General features: G+C 62.3%; 3 protein-coding genes across 3 annotated transcripts; 1 reads left to right on the top strand and 2 right to left on the bottom strand.

The window, feature by feature from the left end:
* Window positions 1-107: 107 nt before the first annotated feature.
* On the bottom strand, window positions 108-3,377 carry SLC25A11 (solute carrier family 25 member 11). Its single transcript, XM_006262898.4, has 8 exons — window positions 3,246-3,377; window positions 2,480-2,632; window positions 1,815-2,021; window positions 1,238-1,328; window positions 1,074-1,164; window positions 852-951; window positions 702-753; window positions 108-347 (listed from the first exon to the last, which is right to left on the bottom strand). Exons 1-8 carry the CDS (start codon window positions 3,329-3,331, stop codon window positions 192-194), a joined length of 936 nt encoding a protein of 311 aa, XP_006262960.2. The 5' UTR covers window positions 3,332-3,377; the 3' UTR covers window positions 108-191.
* A 1,413-nt stretch (window positions 3,378-4,790) lies between these two features.
* RNF167 (ring finger protein 167) lies at window positions 4,791-13,314 on the top strand. Its single transcript, XM_059717889.1, has 10 exons — window positions 4,791-5,014; window positions 5,898-5,979; window positions 6,731-6,811; window positions 7,093-7,212; window positions 7,299-7,386; window positions 7,480-7,570; window positions 7,756-7,861; window positions 8,030-8,123; window positions 9,970-10,050; window positions 12,023-13,314. The coding sequence occupies exons 1-10, from the start codon at window positions 5,007-5,009 to the stop codon at window positions 12,265-12,267; spliced, it is 996 nt and encodes a 331-aa protein (XP_059573872.1). The 5' UTR covers window positions 4,791-5,006; the 3' UTR covers window positions 12,268-13,314.
* Window positions 13,315-13,924: 610 nt separating this feature from the next.
* Window positions 13,925-17,458, bottom strand: PFN1 (profilin 1). The gene is made up of 3 exons (XM_019478851.2): window positions 17,227-17,458; window positions 14,712-14,901; window positions 13,925-14,323 (listed from the first exon to the last, which is right to left on the bottom strand). Exons 1-3 carry the CDS (start codon window positions 17,356-17,358, stop codon window positions 14,226-14,228), a joined length of 420 nt encoding a protein of 139 aa, XP_019334396.1. The 5' UTR covers window positions 17,359-17,458; the 3' UTR covers window positions 13,925-14,225.
* Between the last annotated feature and the right edge of the window lie 1,360 nt (window positions 17,459-18,818).

Genomic DNA, 18,818 nt, shown 5'->3' with positions numbered 1-18,818 from the left:
GCTCTGGGTGGGGATACCAGGGGGTCTCCACTGTGCCCACCTCTGGGGTGGAGGTTACATCCCCCCACAAACCCCCCAGGATATCGGCGCCAGGACAGAGGCTTGGCCGCAGTTGGTACTTTACTGAGGTCAGACACAGAGGGACAAGGTTGCCCCCCGCAATAAATAAGCCGGGGGGGAGGGGGGAGGGGTCAGGGGCTGAGGAAGAGCCGGTGGTAGAACTTGTTCATCTGCTCAAGGAAGATGAAGGTGAGCACGGTGTGGGGGCCCAGGCGGGCATAGTATGGTGTGAAGCCCTTCCATAGGCTGAAGAAGCCCTCATAGCGCACCACCTTGGCCAGCACATCCTGCAGTGGGGACAGGAGGTGGGGGAAGGTCAGGGGGGACCCAGATACCCACCCCTCCCTCACCAGCAACCGGGGTCACCTCCAGATGGCTTGGGTTCCCTACTGGCCCAGGCTATTCCAGCCAGAAGCAGACCACCCTGCAGCTACCTATAGCAGCCCCCCTTTCTCTCTGGCTACCTATATACTCCACCCCTTCCCTCTGGCTATCAACAGAGCACCCCCTTGGCTACCTATATATCTTTCCTCCAGCTACCTGTAGTCCCTCTTCCCCCTGGCTAAATCTAAAACCCCTCCCTGGGTAGCTGCCCAAGGATCCTGCTGGGGGGCAAGGGCTCCTCCCCACCAGCCACTCACCAGTCCATTGCGATACTCAGGTTTGCCGTCAATCATCCTCATGTTCTGGATCCTGGTAGGAGACCGGGGGGTGGAAGGCAAGGGTCATGAGGGGCATAATCAGGCTAGGCTGGGGCCCCCCACCCCAACATCCCCTCCTCAAGGACTCACCGGGTCTTGGCAATGTCAACGGGCATAGATGCAGCCGTGGTGACCAGCCCACTGATCATGCTGGCGCAGAAGTGGCAAAGGATGTCGTCCCGGAAGTAACCTGGCAGGGAGGGGGTGGGTGAGACCCCCCTGCACACAAAGGAAGGGAGTTGGGGGAGGGGGGCGCTGCTAACAACTCCTGGCTTTGTTAAGGGGGGGGCCAGGAGGGGAGGGGGAACTTACCGGAGTCCAGCAGGAACTGCTTGGACTGGGAGTAGGAGGCCAGCTGTGCCGCGTTCACCACCACTGCCCGGGCCATGGTAGGGACACAACCCTGTAGGGGAAGTGGGGAATGAGGAAGGGGTTGGGGGGGTCCCTGTGACCCCTGACCCCTGACCTGGCCATACCCTCCAGAGTGTGAAGACGCCTTCCTCCCGGGTGATCCGCACCAGGGCATTGAAGACATTGGTGTAGCCTCTCCTCTGGTCAGGGGGCAGCCTGGGAGGCAGAGGGCAGGGGTCAGGGGGCATTGGGGACCAGAGACAGGGGGCAGGGCAGCTTCAGGACACAGGGCAATGGGAGAGGGAGTCCTGGGGGTCAAGTGTCACAAAGAGAGGTCAGGGGTCATGGGGGTGGAGAGAAGGCAGAAATAAGAGGTCAGGGGACACTGAGAGTTGGCAGGAGTCAGGGGTCACCAGGGCAGGTCCAGGGAGTAGAGAGGCAGGGTCAGGGGGCACTGGGGTGAAGACTGAGCAGATAGAAGGCAGGGACCTAGGGCAAGAGTCACCAAGGTACAGAGAGGGGTCAGGGGCAGGTGCCATGACAAGGGTCAGGGGGCACTGGAGTGGAAACCAAGCAAAGATGAGGGCGGGGTCAGGGGTCACAGAGAGGGGTGAGCGGCAGAAGTCAGGGGCTGTCAGGGCACAGAGAGGGCTCAGAGCCAGAAGCCAGGGGGTGCCAGGTCAGAGGTTGGAAGGCACTCACCGCCCGTCTGCTGTCATGCGGATAAGTGCCACCTCAGCAGGGGTGCCCACGAAAGCGCCGGCAGCACCAGCCACCATCCCCAGTGCAGCCTTGAGCAGGAAGGGGGGCGGTGTACCATCGTCCCGCGTCAGCCGCTCCAGCAGCACGGTGTAGATGCCCAACCGTGTCGTCGTGTAGGTGGCCTGGCGCAGCAGCCCCGCTGACAGCCTGCCATTTGGAGGGGGGTCAGACCTGGCCCGGATGCCTGGGTCCCCTCCCTAGTGCCCCATGTCCATGCCCTGGGTGTCTGGGTCCTTCTCCAGCACCCCATGGAGAGGCCTTGGATGCCTGGGTCCCTGCCCTGTGTCAGGTGGAGATAACCCAGGCCCCTGGGTCCTGGCTGTACCTGGGGTAGGTACCCCAGATGTCTGGGTTCCCCGCATGGCTGCCTGTACCCACTCTAGGTGCTGGATAGCTGGGTTCCCTGGCTGTACTTAGCATTAGATGCCCCAGACACGTGGGTTCCTCCCCACATGCCTGGGTCCCCTGGACACCTGCCCATACCCAGCCTAGGTGCCCTGGACACCTGGGTCCTAGCTGTAGCCAGTGTAGGTGCTCCAGACATCTGGGTCCTGGCCATACCCAAGGCAGGGTCCCCAGGCACATAGGTTCCCCTGTGCCCATACCCGGTGTAGATGCCGCGAATGCCCTCGTGGCGCAGGATGCTGCCCACGGCGTGGAAGCTGGTGCGGTACTCGCGGGTCTTGGCGCCCTCCCCGCTCAGCTGCATGCGGTTCTTCACCAGGTCCAGTGGCTGCACAAACACTGTAGCGCCCATCCTGGTGGGGGAGAGGGTGGAGGGTGGTCAGACCCAGATGCCTGGATTCCCTGTCCCACCCCCATGCCCTGGAGGCCTGGGCGGGACCCTCTATCTCCTTCCAACCCCAACCCTGAAATCTCCTCCCCCTGTCCGGAGGCCTGGGTCCCTGTCACGCTTGGCAGGCACTACTGGGGACCCTCCCTCACCAGCCTGTAACCATTAACGAGGGGGACATCAACCCCTGGGGTCAAGGTCCAGCTGAGGCAGGTGCTTGTGACCCTGGAGGAAGCTGGGTTCCCCTGTCCCCCCCCCCCACAGCTCCCCCCCCCCTCAGCAGGGGTTTGTGGGAGGTTATTCTGGGGCAGGGCAGATTTCTGCCCTGGGTGGAGGTTGTATTGTGAGGGGGGACACCCATTTCTTGCCTTGGGGGTGTCTGGGGTTTATTGGTGGGAATGGGGGTGCAGGTGTCTTTGGAGGGGGGCTGGGGGGGGACCATGGAAGGGGGTGCATCAGCTAGCCTCAGAGATCCCTGTGGGGGTTGGGGGGGGTCAGGAAGGTAGAAGGAGGTTTGTGGGGTCTCCTAGGGGGGCCAATTCAGTTTTGGGGGCTCCATGGGGCGGGGCGGCTCTCACCCGGCCAGGCCGCCGAACAGGAACTTGACGGCCTGGGGCGAGGTCCGCGCCCGCTCGGGCCCCCCCGTCCCCGCCGCCACCGCCATCGCCGGCCCCGCGCTGCGGCCCGGGCCAAGGTCACGCCGGGGGGGGGAGGGGGGGGGCTGCGCGCGCAGTCCGGAAGTGCGGCCGGTAATCCCGGGAAAGGCGGTGCTCACGGCCCGGAAGTGGGGCAGAAGGACTTCCGGAGGTAGGGTGGCTGCGCGCGCAGCTAAGAATCCAGGAGGGCGGGGGACTAAAGAATTCAGGGAAGGTGGAGGAGAGAGTTGCGCGCGCAGATCCCCGCCCTCGACCCCCGTTTTGGCGGGAAGAGGTTGGCGGGGCCACTGGGTCTGGGGGGAGGGAGGGCTAATGGTTAGGGCTCCAATACTCCCCATTACCGTACTCTCTCGAGTATCACAGGAGGTTTATTCCCCACCTCCATTCAAGAGGAGGGAAGCCCCCTCATCTTGGAGAACTGGGGGGGTGCATCTCTATTCATAGATTGTAGTCAGAAGGTACCACAATACATCGTGTCCGACCCCCTGCCTCCTCTTGAAGACCTCCAAGCTAGGTGACAGCACCACCTCTCTTGGAAGCCCATTCCAGAGTGGGGAGTAACCAGGAGCATAAAGATAATACCCTCCAGGGGGAGACATAAATAGGACCGGCATCTGGTAGCAATGATACTCCATAATACCCCAGGGATACAGAATAAAGGTGCTGGTGGGGGGGTTGAATGCTACACTCCCCCAACAGAAATAATGCTCCAGGGGTTGATACTCCATAATACTCCCCATGGATTGATACGTCAGACCACAGCCCCCCAACACTCACACTTCAGCCCCTGCTGGGTCTGTTTGCTACAGGGCTCCAGAAATACTATTACGGGTCAAGGACCAATACTCCATAATACTCCAGGGCATGGATACTCCGCAATCCCTCTGGCGAGCCATGCTCCATGTTATGCCAGCAGATCAATACTCCATGGTGCTCCTGGGGGGGGTCAATGCTCTGTAACCCTCCTGGCAATCAATAGTCCATAATATTCCAGGGGTTTGATGCTCCATACTACTCCAAGCGATTGATTTCAGGAACTAATACCCCACAGTGCCCCAGGAGATCAATACTCCAAGGGATCAATACTTCATAACGCCCCAGGGGGTTGATACTCCATAATACTCCTAGGGGTCAATGCTCCATATGGCTCTAGGAATCAAAGGCCAGACCACTAGCCACGCGCTCCCGCTAATACTCGTTTGGGATCAAGTTTTAGGCCTCGTCTGGACCTAATCCCCGGGGATTAATGCTGTCCACGCAGGGTCCCGCATCACCCTGGGGAGAGGTCCTGCCCCACTCTTCCCTCCAGCAATAATCCCCGGGAGTACCGGCTGGGGCAGGGATCCCCCCCCGGCTCTCCCGCCCCACTGAACCCCGGAGGAGGAATCCGGACGTCCGCTCACCCCGCCCGCATTCCTGGGGGCGGGGCACATTCCAGGAGGGGGCGTGGCTCCCACCTGCTCTCGCGAGATCCGCGCGCCGGCCTGGTAAACACAGGCAGGGAGCCGAACCCCCTCCCCCTACCCAGAGGGCGCCCCCTGCTGCGGCCGGGGAAGCCCCCTGCTGCTGCGCCCAGGGAACCCCGCTGACGTCACTGACGGAGGGAGCCCTCTGCTGCCTGCTGGGGGGGGGACTCCCGTGAGCCAGGCCTGAGTGAGGGGACCCCCCCCCCCCGGCCCCATCATGAGCAGGTGAGGGGTAGGGCAGGTAGTTGGGGGGAGAGGGGGGCATCTGGGGACTGCTGGGGGGTCAGGGAATAGCTGGGGGGGGCAACTGGGGGGTGGTAATGGGGGCATCCAGGGGCTCAGTTTGAGCCTGGGGGGCTGCTGGACTGCGGGCATAGGCCTCGGGGTGGTCCTGGAAGGGCCTGGATGCCTGGGGCCCCATCCTGGCTCTGCGTGGGGGGTTGGATGTGGGGTGCCGCCTGCCTCACCCCTGCCATTCCCATGACACCCACGAGGTACTGCTTGGGCTTGTTACTGCACCGGCTGGGCCTCATCCCCCACGCCCTCAGCCTGCCCCGGCTTGCCAGGACCTCGCCCCCTCCCAGCCCCTGGGGCAGGATTGGGCCCCTCGAGCTGTGATTGGGACCTCCCAGGGGCTTTTTGGGGCCACCAGGCACTGCCTAGCCCCTCTGGTCAGGATTGGGCCCCCTAGGTTGGGATCAGGGTCCTCTGGGTGTAGCTGGCTCCTTCCAAGCCAGGATCGGGCCCCTCCCAGGCACTGCCCAGCCCCCACTCCCTCTGGCCACGCTTGAGGCCCCTGCTCTGTGTGTGTAATGGTTGGAAGTGGGGGTGGGGCCCCGGACCCCGGGCTCTTTCCTGGGCTCTCAGTGGTTCTAGGGGATTAGAGCCTGGACGCCTGGGGTCTTTGCCAGACTTGTGGGGGGCAGGGGGCTGGAAGGGGCAGGGTGTTGCCCCCACCACCACCACCTGGAGAGAACCCAGGTGTCTGGGCTCCCAGCCCAGGGCATGCGACTGCCCCGGCTACGTGCAGGGCGTGGGGCTGGGAGCACGGGACCCAGGTGTCCAGGATTGGCCCTGCCCCCTGACTCTGGTATGCTCCTGCCCTCAGGTCATCGTGGCCCCTGGTCATCGCTGCCCTGCTGGTGCCCCTCGTCCTGCTGCTGCCTCCTGCCACTGCCTACATCCATGCCGTGAGTGGGATGGGGGTGGGGGGACCCCCAGTATCCCACAGGCCTTTGCAGCCATGCCCTGGCCTCCTGCTGGCCCATGATGCTTTGCAGCTGTGCCCCAATCTCCCAATGTCCCGCAGTCCTTTGGAGCTGCACGTTGTTCCCCTGACACCCCAGTGTCCTTTGCAGCTGTGTCCTGGCCCTGCCGATGTCCCAGCATCCTTTGCAGCTGCTGCATCTTGGCCTCCTGATGTCCCACAATGCTTTGCAGCTGGGCCCCCGATCTCCTGATATCTCACAGTCCTTTGGAACTGGGCCCCAGTCTCCTGACTTTCCATGATGCTTTCCAGCTGCTCCGTGGCCTCCCTGCATCCCACAGTACTTTGCAGCTGTGCAGTAGCCTCTCAGTATCCCATAATGCTTTGCAGCTTCACGCTGGCCTCTCAGTATCCCATGATCCTTTACAATATCCCACAGTCCATTGCAGCTGCACCCCAGTCCCCCCATGCTTCTTTGCAGCTGTATAGTAGTATCCTACTGCCCCATGATACTTTGCAACTGTATAGCAACCTCCCAGTGTCCCACCCTGCTTTGCAGCTGCACCCCCCCAGTATCCCACAATTCCTTGCAGCTGCCCCACACCTTCCCAATATCCCAGGCTCCTTTGCAGCCTGATTATGCCCCCCCTCTGTCCCCAAACTACCCACAGTCCTTTGTAGCTTCACCCCAGGACCCTTTGCAGTGCCCCCCACCATCACACAACCCTTTGCAGGTGTCAGAGCACAACTCCAGCATGGACTTCTCGGACCTGCCCGCAATCTTTGGGGCGCCACTGCCCCGCCTTGGCCTCCTGGTGCGTGCCCAGATGCCTGGGTTTCCTCCTGGGGGTGGGGGTAGGGGGCTGGGCCTGGGTTCTCGGGCGGGGGGCTGGAAGCCTGGGTTCTGCCTGTGCTGGCGGGGCAGAGGGGTCCTGGATGCCTAGTGGGGATAATGGGAGTCGGGGACCTGGATGCCTGGGTCCTGTCTGGGCTGGGGAGGGGCAGTGGGGGTCAGGGGCCCAGATGCCTGGGTACTCTCTGGTTTTGGGTTGCGGGGCCTGGATGCCTGGGTCCCAGTGTGGCCCTCCCCAACCAGGGCTTCCTGGTGGAGGCGCGGCCCAGCAATGCGTGCCAAACCCTGGAGCCGCCACCGGGCCCCAATGCCAGCGTCTTTGTGGCCCTTGTGCGCCGCTACGACTGCGACTTCGACCTCAAGGTGCGCCCGGAAGCTTGGGTCCTCCAGGGGTGGGGGGCTGGGCACCTGGACCGTTGGGTCCCTCATGACCCTCCTGTGCCCCCCAGGTGCTGCACGCACAGCAGGCTGGCTTTGGCGCAGCTGTGGTGCACAACGTCGGCTCCGACAACCTGCTCAACATGGTCTGGAACGACGGTGAGTGGGGGTCGGGGCCGCCCCGGACACCTGGGTTCAATCCCTGGGGGGGAGTGGAGACCATGCCCCCCCCTGATCCCCTGCTGTCCCCAGAGCGCGTGAGGGAGCAGGTCTCAATCCCGGCTGTGTTTGTGGGCGAGACAACGGCTGAGTACCTGCGCGCCGCCTTCACCTATGACAAGGGGTGAGTGCCTGGATGCCTGGGTCCTGTCTGCGTTGGGGGTTGAGAGCGGGGGGCTGGGGGCCCAGATGCCTGGGTTCTCTCTGTATCTGGGGGGTGAGAGTGGGGGGCTGGGGGCCTGGACACCTGGGTTCTCTGTGGAGGGGGGGCTGCAAGACCCAGCCTGATCCTGTGCCCCCTGCTCCCAGTGCTCATGTGGTCCTGATTCCCGAGTCCATCTTCCCGCTGGGCTACTACCTTGTCCCCTTCACTGGCGTTGTGGGTGTCATCATCGCCGTCATGTGCACCATCCTGGTGAGCTACCCAGAGCCCTGGATTGTGTCCTAGCTGGGGTGAGGGTTGGCCCAGACCCCTAAGTTCTCTCCTGGCTGCCTAGGGGATCCAGGACCTGGCAGGTCAGAGTCAGCGTGGCAGGGGAGCCTGGACGCTTGGGTCCCCAGTGACCCCCTATTCCTCCCCCAGATTGTGCGCTGCGTCCAGCACCGGAAGCGCCTCCGCAGGAACCGGCTCTCAAAGGAGCAGCTCAAGAAGATCCCGGTACACAAGTACAAGAAAGGTCAGGGCCCCTAAGGCCCCCAGTGTGGAGCTGGGCCAACAGGGGCGCTGGGATGTGGGGGTCCAGCAGGCAGCACCATGCTGTTGAGGTCCAGCAGGGGGTGCTGTGATTGGACGGTGATCCAGCAGGGGGCTCTGGGCTGTGGGGGAGGCATGCAACGGGATGCTGGGCTGTGACGGGGGTGGTCTAGTGGGGGGCACCAAGCTATGGCGGGGGGTGGAAATACCCTCTGCGGCTCCCCCTCCTTTGCAGAGGAGTAGCTCCTGTGGCCAGCAGAGGGCACCCCTGACCCTGGGAGCTGCCTCAGGGGATGGACTGGGCCTCTGGGTTCCTTTACCAGCACATGGTGGGGGGGTTCCCGGACCGCTGGGCTGGGTTCTTTCTTGGCTTGGAGGCATCTGGGGCTGTGGTTTTTGGGGGTGGGGGGCGGACGCCTGGGCTCTGTTTCTAGTGGGTGACAAGCGGAGCCGCTGGCCTTGGTCACCTGGGTTCTGTCCTCGCTCAGGGACCACAGTGGGGTGGGCGGGGGCTGGGCCCCCTGGACGCCTGGGTTCTTTTGTTGCAGGAGGGGCTGGTCGCCTGGGTCTCGTCTGTGCTCAGGGAGGCGTGTAGGGTTGAGGGTGGGGGCTGGACGCCTGGGTTCTCTCCTCAGCTTGTCACAGCCAGACCCCACCCAGGGGGGCTGGGAGCAGAGCATGCCAGGCTGTCTTGTGGGGCCTCCCCCAACAGGCTCCCAGCTGCCTCCTTTCTTAGCCTGAGTTAGGCCTGGGGCCTCAGACGCCTGGGCTGTCTCTGGGGGAGGGGGCTGGGGGGTGCGAGTAGTGGGGGTGGGGAGCCCAGATGCCTGGGCTCTGCCCTGGGTGGGGAGCCCAGATGCCTGGGCTCTGCCCTACTCTCTGTTCCCATCGCCGGGGGCAGGGAGGGAACCCAGGCGTCCTGGCCCCTCCCTCCCACGGCCGTGTCTCGGGTTGAGTCAGGAGGAAGCCAGGCCCTAGCGTCTTTTACCTTATAAGGCCGCGTGGCGGCGGCGGAGGGGCCTCCGCTTCCTGTTTTTCCCTCCCAGCTGCTGGCCCCTGCCCCCACCAGCACCTCGAGGCAACTGGCTCTGGGGTGGGGGGTGGCTGAATGTAACAGGCTCCTGAGATGCATCTGGCTCTGGGGTGGGTGTAACAGGGCTCTTTGATGCCCACCCTAGAGTCAGCTGCAGCAGGGGCTGGGTGTAAACGAGACTCCCCCCCCCCCCCCCCCTTCCACCTAGTGTTGAGATGCGGCTTGCTCCTGGGTGGGCATGGGGGTGGCTGAGTATAACAGGGGTCTCCAATGCAGCTGGCTCTGGGGCGGGCACCATGAGCTGGATATAACAGGGACTCTCCCCGCCCAGTGTTGCAATGTGGCTAGCTCTGGGTTGGGCACTGGGGGCAGCTGAGTATGATAGGGGTCCCTATGTGGCTGGCTCTGGGGTTGGCACTGGGAGCTGGGTGTAACAGGGACCTCCTCCCTGCCCAGCACTAAAATGTGGCTGGCTCTGGGGTGAGTGTGGGGGCAGCTGAGTGTAACAAGGGTCACCGATGCGGCTGGCTCTAGGGTGGGCCTCATGGGCTGGGTATAACAGGGACCCCTCCACCTGGTGCTGAAACGTGGCTGGTCCTGGGTAGGGGCTTGTAAGGAGAGGCTGCTTATACAGGCCCCCCGGCACAACAGAGATGTCAGCCTGTGCCCCAGTTTCCTCCCACCAACATTGCACCTCAGTTTCCCCGGTCAGACAGCTTCTCCAGGCTGCGCCATTCTCCACCCCCCAGTCTGTGCCTCAGTTTCCTCAGCCGGGCTGACCCGTGTCTCCCTGCAGGGGATGAATATGATGTCTGCGCCATCTGCCTGGACGAGTATGAGGAGGGTGACAGGCTCCGCATCCTGCCCTGCGCCCACGGTGAGTGACCCCTGACCTCACTGTCTTGCTGGGGCTGGGGAACCTGGATGCCTGGGTTTTCCACTGAGGGGGGAGGGGGGGAGCTGCCTGGTACTGTATTTTCCGGCCTACAACATGCCCCCCACCCTGAATAAAACCCCGCTGCCTCCTTCAAAGGCAGAACAAGGGGAGGGGGAGAAAATTGGACATAGAGTCAGTCCTCCTAGGGTCACAGAGGGGCCAGGAAGTGTGGTGCCAGAGACTTCCTGCTGCTTCACCCAGATGGTCTCCTGGGGGTACCATGCTTCCTAGCCGCTCTGTGTGCCCTGGAGGACTCACTCTATGTCCTCCAGGCTGCTGGTTCTCCCAGAAATATTGTATTTCCTGGGGTAGAAGATCAGGGTTCCCCCCCTCCTTGCAATTCAAGAGGGGATTGTCTTGGATTCATGTATAAAGGTAGGTCAGGTTTCCTGTTCCCCTCCCCCCAACCCCGCTACTTCCCCTTGCAGTGGGGGGTTGACTTATTTTAGGCAATCCTCCAGCAATTAGAGTCCTTGTATGGAAAAAGGGCTAACAAATTAATGTATTTTCCACATTTGAGACTAATCTTGGGGCATCTTGGATTTGAAGCTGTCTTGTATTTGGGTAGATACGGTAGCTATAAGGAAAGGGTGCATGGTGACCACGCTCTGGGCAGCTGAGTATAACGGCGACCATCTGTCTGATGCTGAGATGTGGGTGGTTCTGGGTGGGTGACAGGGCTGGGTATAACAGGATCTCCGATGCATCTGGCTCTGGTTGGGGGGGAGCCAATCAGGTGGCATCCAGCCATGGAGCTGCAGCAGGAGCACTGCGAAGATGCACCAGCGTTGGCATGTACTGATTGGCTCCCGCCCAGGCCCCCCCCCCCCCCCGGGGGCTGGACAGGGCCTGCAGCGGGGTGGGGCTTTGCGAGGGGTCCCATCCACCCCATGGCTCTGTGACTAACTCTGTGACATCTAGAATATCCCTTCCAGCCCCACGTCTCTATGATCTCTAGGAGGTCCCTTCTAGCCCTGCAGCTCTGACCTGACTCTATGACCACCACAGGTCCCTTCTAGCTCAATTTCCCTGTGCCCTCTGACTCTATGACCTCTAGGAGGTTCCTTCCAGCCCCATCTCTCAATGCCTGTGACTGTGACCTCCATGGGTCCCTTCCACCCCCGCTTCTCTAGACCTGGGGAGGACGTCTGAGGACACGGGAGGACGTGCAGGAGCTTGGGAGACATCTGTCTATGTTCTTCTGTGCTCTGCAAGTGCCCGGGCCAGTCGAGGACACGGGAGAATGTATCAAACCTTCTTGCATGTTCTTGGATGTTCTTAGCATGTCTAAGGACATGGAAGAACATGGTAGGACATGGAAAAGCTTTTAAAGTGTCCTTAAATGTTCTTCCATGTCCACTGACGCTCTGGGTACAGAGAAGCAGGTCTGATTATGTTCTTGTCTGGTCTTCCCTGTTCTCGGTCTCGAGCTGATTTTAGACATTCTGAGCGCGTGGGAGCCCATGTCCAACCTTCCTCTGGGCACTTAACTGTTCCTGCTGCTGCTCTGCCGCGTGCGCAGATGTCCTTTGAACACATGCAAAGGCTTTGCATGCAGGGGGCCCGGCTTCTCCCTGCCCGCAGCCCCAGGCATCCATCTACCCTATCCCTTGCAGGTTTCCTGCCATAATGAGGCCTAGATGCTAATTGGCTATTTTCTGTGCCCCCCTGGGCACTACTGATTTCTCCTCCCCTGCCCCCCCAGACTCTGGGCTGGGGGGGCTCTGGCCTGAGTGGAGACATCCTGACAGGGCTAGGAGCCTGGACACCTAGGTTCTCTCCCCTCTTCCCTCCAGGTTGTGTGTGGGGGGGGGGAGGGGGGGCACAACACCAAGATGATAGGTTTGCTCCTAGCTGGGGTGGGGGAGCTGGGACCCACGACCCTAACCCCCCTGGTTCCCTCTCTCTGCAGCCTACCACAGCCGGTGCGTGGACCCGTGGCTGACACGGACACGGAAGACCTGCCCTGTGTGCAAGCAGCGGGCACTGCACAGCCCTGATGACTCAGACTCTGAGAGCGAGGAGCACGGGGGGCCGGACCCCCCACCTGGTGATGGCGACCCCCCCTCTGAGACCACCCCCCTGTTGTCCCCTGCCCCTGCTGCCCCCTCCTTCGGCAGCCTGGACCCTGTGCCCCCTGGCCCTGTCCTGGTTTGACCCCCCTACAATGGGGGGCTTTTACCCCCCATATCCAGCTGGGGGGGCTTTTAAACCTACTTACACAAGGGAGGGGGCTTTTAACCCCCCCTTGCTGGGGGGAGCACTCCTAGGTTCCCCATTCCCCTGAGAATCCTGGGTGGGCAGGGCTGTGTGTGCCTGAGCCCCCCACCCGCAAACACATGGATTCTCCAGGCAGCCCCCCCAGCAGGTGCTTGGGGGGCTATGCGCCCCCCCCATATGAATATAGAGATGGGGGGGGCAGTGCTGCCCCCTTCTCCCACCCCCAAGGCTGTAACATAGTGCCTTCCCCAGGTCTGGGGAGGGGTCACATGGAGTCCCCCAGGGGCAGGTACAGGGCAGACAACTATCAACTCTATAAACACCCCCTTGATATGGGTTCCAATTGCCCACTCATACTGGTCCCATTTATTAACCTCTACTGGTCCTAGTAAACACCCCCCACAGCCCTATCAACTGGTCGGTCCCAGGTGCCTGGTTATACTAGTGCCACTGGCCCATGCCGCCTCCCCCCCCTTGCTGAGTTCCATGTTGCCCAGTTACCAACCTCCCTCACCCACCATACTGGTTCCAGTTATGCTCTTCCCTCAATTACTGGACCCAGTTGCCCCATCATATGGGTTCCAGGGAGTGCCACCCCTCCCTCCCCCCACCAAACTAGGCTCAGGTGCTGGGCTATACTGGTCCCAGTTACCACCCCCTCCTTAATCCAATTACCCTGCCACCCCCCCACAGGCCCACATGTGTCTCCCATGATAACTGACACCCCCCCCAGGTTTGTGGGCTACTGAGTGGGGGGTTCTCACACCTGGATCCCTACTTGCAAAGCACACCCCTCCCTCCAAATTTTTTTATGTTGCCAGGTTTTAAAGCTCCCAGCCTGGGGGTGTGGGAGAGGTGTCTCTCCTCCTCCCCCCCCCTCCCCCCCATCATCAGAAGGTAATGGGGTGGGAGCCTGGTCCTGCTTATCGGAGGGGCCAGCTGACACTCCCCCCCCCCCCCCAAATAAACAGTTCCCACCTCCTCTCCCCATGTGCTGTATGTCTTTCTGGGCCAGGTGTGAACCCAGGCATCTGGGGCCTGCTGCACACTACCCCCCCCCCATGACTCAGGGGCAGGCACCTGGACTTTGGACAGCTGATGTGGGGGTGGGGAACCCAGGCATCTAGGAGCCACTACCCACCCCACCCACTGCTGCAGATGGGAACCAGGCATCCAGGCCCCTCCCTACACACTCCTCCTGTTCCAACTTGGTGTTGAAGTGACAGGCATGGTGGGGGTCTGTACTAGGAGCAACTGGGCCCAGTCTAGGCCTGACCTCAGGGCCTGGTCTTGGTTAGTTTAATGAACCCTGCAAATGAGAGGGTGTATTGTAGGCAGGACACTATGGTACTAGACACAGCCTCCTACAGTAAGCCTAGTACTGTATTTCCTCTTCTACCCCTCACCCTTGTTACTGGCTACTGGGCTCATTAAGGTGGGGGGGGGGGGCACAGATCCACTTTGACATGTAAGGACAGGAGAAGCCAAGTAGCCAGGCACCTCCCCCCCCTCCCCCCCCAAGACAGAAAGAACACAGGTGTCTCCCAAAAACTGCAGGGATCCAGGGCCTCCCATTGAGATCTAGAGATGAATCTTCTTTTTTTTATTTTTTATTTTTATTTTTCTCTCAAAAAAAAAAAAACAAAAAAAACCCCCAAAAATTAAAAGCCAGTAAGAAAAAAGGTGAAAAACCCCAAAATGGGTGACTCTGGGGGTCCCCCTGGGCAGGGTGGGGGGGAACCCCAGGGTGGGTTTGGCAGCCACAAGGGTGGGGGGGGTAGGTAGGTGGGGGATTCACCCCCAAGGTGCTGGGGAAGGAAAGGGGTGCTGGCCTCAGTAGTACCGGAGGGGGGGGGGGGAAGGAGGAGCAATGGGTGCAGGAGGCGGGGCCAGGCTCAATATTGGGACCGCCGCAGGTGATTGGCCATCTCATAGCACTTCTTGTTGACGCAGCCGCCGTGGATGCCCTCCTTGCCCATGACTAGCAGGATCGCTGTTGGGGGAGAGGAGAGATCAGGGGGGAACCCAAGCTCCGAGCCCCCAGCCCCCTCCCCTCCCACAGAACCCAGCCATTGGGGTTCCCAGCCCCCCTAGACCCTTTGCTCTGCAGCTGTTGCTGGGGAAAAATTAGCAGCCAGCTGCTGCCAAGGAGATGGAGGGGCAGGTGGTGATGAACAGCTGCTGAGCAAGGGGGTGGGAAAGAACGCAGACCTCTGGCTCTGCTGGTGCCCCTCCCAACCTACAGCCCGCCCCCAAGCCTGGTGCCCCTCACCCCCTGCCCCCCAGGCCCTGCTTGTGCCCTTCACTCCTGACCCCCGGCCCATACCTCCACCAGTCCCACCCCGCTGCCCCTCAACTCCCACCCCGCAGTCCAGGCTCACTCTTGTGGGTGGTGGCAACAGTGACGTTGAAGGTGGGGCCGCCGGGGCTCTTGGTGCGCAGGTCCATGGTGAATTCACCATCCACCAAGAGACTGTCGCGGATCACGGAGCACTTCTGCCCCCCCAGCGTTAGCCCGTTCACCAGCAGTGACGCCCGGTCTGGTCCCACCAGCACATTCACCTCAGCCGGCTGCGGGAGGGGGAAGCGGGGTCAGCCATGGGCCCTGGGTGCCCGGATCCCCCCGCTGCTCTCACGCACCAAGAACTCAAGTGCCCGGGCTCCTCCCCGCCCCCCCCCCCCCCCCATGGAGAGCCAGGCATGCGGGCCCCACCCAGAGGCAAGGGTGGAAGCCAGGCATCCCAGCCAGGGAAAGAACCCAGGCCCCACCCAGTGCCAACGGCAGACCTAGGTGTCCAGGTACCCAGTGCTGGGGAGGGAACCCAGGCCTCCGGGCTGCCCCTCCCCCCCAGCTGCTGAGGTCATGGGGGGGGAAGGAGGAAAGAGAGCAGGACTACAACAGCTGGAGCTGAACAGCTGGGCCCAAACAAGTCCCCTATTCTCTGCCCCCATTCCCCTAACACCTGGGGGGGGGGGCAGCAGGAGAGGCTGCATTTGGGGCATATTTCAGCATTAAGAGAAAGTGAAAGAACCCAGGCATCTGGGCTCCACCGGGGTTGGGGGTGGGAGTGGGAGGCAGGAACAAGAACCCAGGCATCCCGGCTCCCAGCAAACTCCCAGCTCTGGGGAAAGAACTCAGGCATCCAGCCTGGGGGGGGCTCAAGCCCACATAAAGGGGGAGAGCTGGGGGCTCCCCAAACCTCCACCTGGGGGGAAAGGGGGGAGGGAGGGGCCTGGCCACACCCAGCTGCAGATTGGGCCCGAAACCCCCAAAAAAGGTCAAAGCTGGGCAGGTGGGCGGGACCCAGGGGATGTGGGGGGGGCTGGGATGCCTGGGTTCTTTCCACCGTGCCCCCCCCTCCCAGGAACCCAGGTGTCCTGAAAGTTGCAGGGGGGGGAGGGGCAGCCAGGCCTAGTAGGGTCATAACCCCCCATCCAAGGAACCCAGGTGTTTGGGAGGGCCAGTCTGGCACCAGGCAGCCCCCCCACCCCTGCCAAGAGACCCAGGTGGGGAGCAGGGAGGGCAGGAATCGGGGAGCAGGAAGTTCCTTAAGGGCCTGGAGGCGGAAGGGAGGATAATTTTTCCTGTTAGTCTGTGGCACCCAGCCCCCCCATACCTCCAGGCCCCCCCCCTCTGCCCCATATACCCCAAACACTCCGCTCTGTGCCCCCAGTATCCTCCATTACTCCTATATGTCCCCAACTACCCTGGTTACCTCAAACACCGCTTCTTGCCCCAGTACACTCCGAAGTACCCCTCCTTTACCCCCAAACACCCCAACTGTCCCTTTAGTCCAATACTCCCAAACACCCCCCTCCTTACCCCAAGTACCCCCCATTCCCCCTAATGCCCTAAGTGACCTCCCTTTATACCCAAATACCCCTTTTGCCCCACATCCCCCCAAATACACCTTTGACCCCCACATCCCCAAACACCTTCCTTTGCCCCTAGTTCCTGCCCTTTCTGTCCCCATTGCCCCCCCAGTGCCCCCATGTTACCCCAGCAGGGTGGGGGGGGGGGGGTTTGGGACACCCCCTCCCCAGACCCTCATGTCACTTCCTGGGGGGAATAGGGGGAGGAGTTTGCAGAGAAACCAGGAAGTGGGGGGGGGGGGTGGCTGCAAGAGGAAGTGGCTTTGGCTTCCTCGGGGGACCGGAAATGGTCCCTGGGGGGCTGCCCCTCCCCCACTTGGGGCCACTTCCGGTCCAGGAACAACCCCTTCCAGGGGCAGATGGGGGGCTGCCTCCCCACCAGAAATAATGCCCAGAAAACTGCCCCCCCCAGGTGAGGGGCTGCCCTGCCCCCACGCACGTGTCTGGGGACCCTGCAGCTTTGCAAGGCGACCGGCCCCCTCCCTTGCTCAGGCATACATACTGCCCGCCAGCCCCCTCGCATGAGCCTGTGGGCCCCAGTTTTTGCTACACAGCCCCTCTTCCCCTTCCCTCCTCACCGCTCGGGCTCCCACCCGCTCTGGCATACGTTTTGTCCCCCGCCTAGCAGCCCCCCACGCACGTGCCTGTAAACCCCCCCCCCCGAATTTGCAATTCAGCTCTCCCCTTCCTCCTCCCTCCTGGTGGCCCCCTGACTGCCCCCCTTTGTACCCCCCCCGCAGCATGCATCCCACACCCCATGCACGTGCCTCCGGACCCTCTCGTTTTTGCAATCCCCCCGCCCCCATTTCCTCCTGGCCACCCCCCGCGACGCGCCGCGCTTTTAGCTGCATCCTCCCCCCGCCATGCACGTGCCTGCAGCCCCCCCGGTTTGCAATTCACCCCCTCCTTGCCCTTCCCTCCTGGCAGCCGCCAGCCCCCCCTTCTACCCACACCCCGCTCCAGCCTGTATCCTGCCCCTCCCCCAGCAAAGCCCCCCGTCCACGTGCCCCTACCCCTCCGTACCGTGATGTTGATGAAGGTCTTGCCGGGGGAGGCGGCCCAGACCGACGGGGCGTCCTTGTAGCCCACGATGGCCGCGTCCTGGCACGTCCCGTCCGCCATGAGGCTGTCGATGTAGGAGCTCCACCCGCTCATGGCTGCAGCCGGGGGGGCGCGGGCCGGGGGGCTGCGGGCGGCGACGGCACGAGGACCCGGCGGGGCGGGCGGGAGCAGAGTGCGGGCCGGGCCCCCGCGGCGGCGGCTACATAGGGCCCCCCCCCCGGGGCGGGGCTGGATCCCTCCGCGCCCCCCCCCGCATGCTATCGGGACTTCTTTGCAAAGGGAGGGGGAGCGAAGGGCCCCCCCGTGCAGAGAGAGGGCCCCACCCGTGCAAAGCAAAGTGCCCCCCATGCAAATAGCACGGGGAGCAAAGTGCCCCCCCGTGCAAAGGGAGAGGGAGTAAAGGCCCCCCCGTGTAAAGGGATGGAGAGCAAAGTGCCTCCCTGTGCAAGGCAAAGTGCCTCCCCCCCCCGTGCAAAGAGGGGTGCAAAGACTGGGGTATTGCCACCCTGTAGGGGCGTTGCACTAGCCCCCCTGGGTGATACGTGTGTCCATGGGCATATGTCGCAATGGGTGTGTTGCATGTGCCCAGGGGCATAATACACATGCCTATGGTATTGTTACGGGTACCCATGTGCCAGTGGGTGTTACATGATACGTGTGCCCAAAGGGGTGTTACACATGCTCACATGCAAGTGTGTAAAGACTTACCTGCTGCGTGTTCCTCGGGGGGGGGGGGCTTTGATGATGGGCATGTCACAGGAGGGGGTGATGGGAGCAGTTGTGGCATGCATGAGCACACGCCAGCCCAGCCAGGGGATGCACACACGCGTGTGCACGGCTGTATGCCAGCTGCTGTGACGGGAAGTCGAACACGTGTGTGCACGAGATGTACACGGGAGCTGTGTGTGATGCCCGCAGGGCTGCAAGAAGATCACACGCTCACCTGCACGTGTGGGCCAGCCCCACGTGGGTGGAGACACACATGCCTGGATGCACACACGTGCAACATGCTTGCCTCCTGGTGCTGTGTGCAACACACGTGTGCCCCCCTCCGTTGTGCACCATGCAGCCCCCAGAACACACACCCAACATGGGGGGCAGATGCGCACACACATGTGCAACTGCACTTCCATGTCCAATCTCACCCAGAGGGCACAGATGTGTACACAGGTGTGCAATGGCACACACAAGAGCAATCCTACATGGGGCAGACATGTGCACACGCGTGTGCAACTGCACACACACACATGCAATCCCACATGGAGGAGGGGCTGGCCCCTCTCTGCCTGGGACAGGGGGGCGGGGCTCCGGCGGGCCCGGCGCGCTCCCATTGGCTGGCCCCGCCCTGACACGTCACTGCCGGGAGGGGACTACTTTTGCCGGCGGAGGAACACCGATAAAAAAACTTTCTACCGCTACAAAAACTTTTCCAGGGCGGGAGGGGAAGACGTCATTTCCTGTCTGGACCCCCCCCCCCGCAGCCAATTCTGGGGTGGGGCCGGACGGGGTGGACTCCCCCCTCCCCCCATCCGGGTCCTCCCCCCCACGAGAGA

This window comes from Alligator mississippiensis, chromosome 15 (assembly GCF_030867095.1).
Source record: "Alligator mississippiensis isolate rAllMis1 chromosome 15, rAllMis1, whole genome shotgun sequence".
NCBI lineage: Eukaryota > Metazoa > Chordata > Crocodylia > Alligatoridae > Alligator > Alligator mississippiensis.
The sequence above is the reverse complement of the archived record's forward strand: the minus strand, read 5'-3'. Positions and strand labels throughout refer to the sequence as shown.

What these genes read in the sequence shown, in the direction of transcription:
- SLC25A11 (XM_006262898.4), bottom strand. Translation starts at nt 3,331, where the DNA reads ATGGCGGTGGCGGCGGGGACGGGGGGGCCCGAGCGGGCGCGGACCTCG. An exon ending in GCAGTTCCTGCTGGACTCCG is followed by an intron (nt 952 to 1,073) that starts GTAAGTTCCCCC and finishes CCTCCCTGCCAG; the next exon opens with GTTACTTCCGGGACGACATC. An exon ending in CTGAGTATCGCAATGGACTG is followed by an intron (nt 348 to 701) that starts GTGAGTGGCTGG and finishes TCCCCACTGCAG; the next exon opens with GATGTGCTGGCCAAGGTGGT.
- RNF167 (XM_059717889.1), top strand. An exon ending in CAACATGGTCTGGAACGACG is followed by an intron (nt 7,387 to 7,479) that starts GTGAGTGGGGGT and finishes TGCTGTCCCCAG; the next exon opens with AGCGCGTGAGGGAGCAGGTC. An exon ending in CATCCTGCCCTGCGCCCACG is followed by an intron (nt 10,051 to 12,022) that starts GTGAGTGACCCC and finishes CTCTCTCTGCAG; the next exon opens with CCTACCACAGCCGGTGCGTG.
- PFN1 (XM_019478851.2), bottom strand. Translation starts at nt 17,358, where the DNA reads ATGAGCGGGTGGAGCTCCTACATCGACAGCCTCATGGCGGACGGGACG. An exon ending in AGACCTTCATCAACATCACG is followed by an intron (nt 14,902 to 17,226) that starts GTACGGAGGGGT and finishes CCCCTCCCGCAG; the next exon opens with CCGGCTGAGGTGAATGTGCT. An exon ending in TGTTGCCACCACCCACAAGA is followed by an intron (nt 14,324 to 14,711) that starts GTGAGCCTGGAC and finishes CTCCCCCAACAG; the next exon opens with CGATCCTGCTAGTCATGGGC.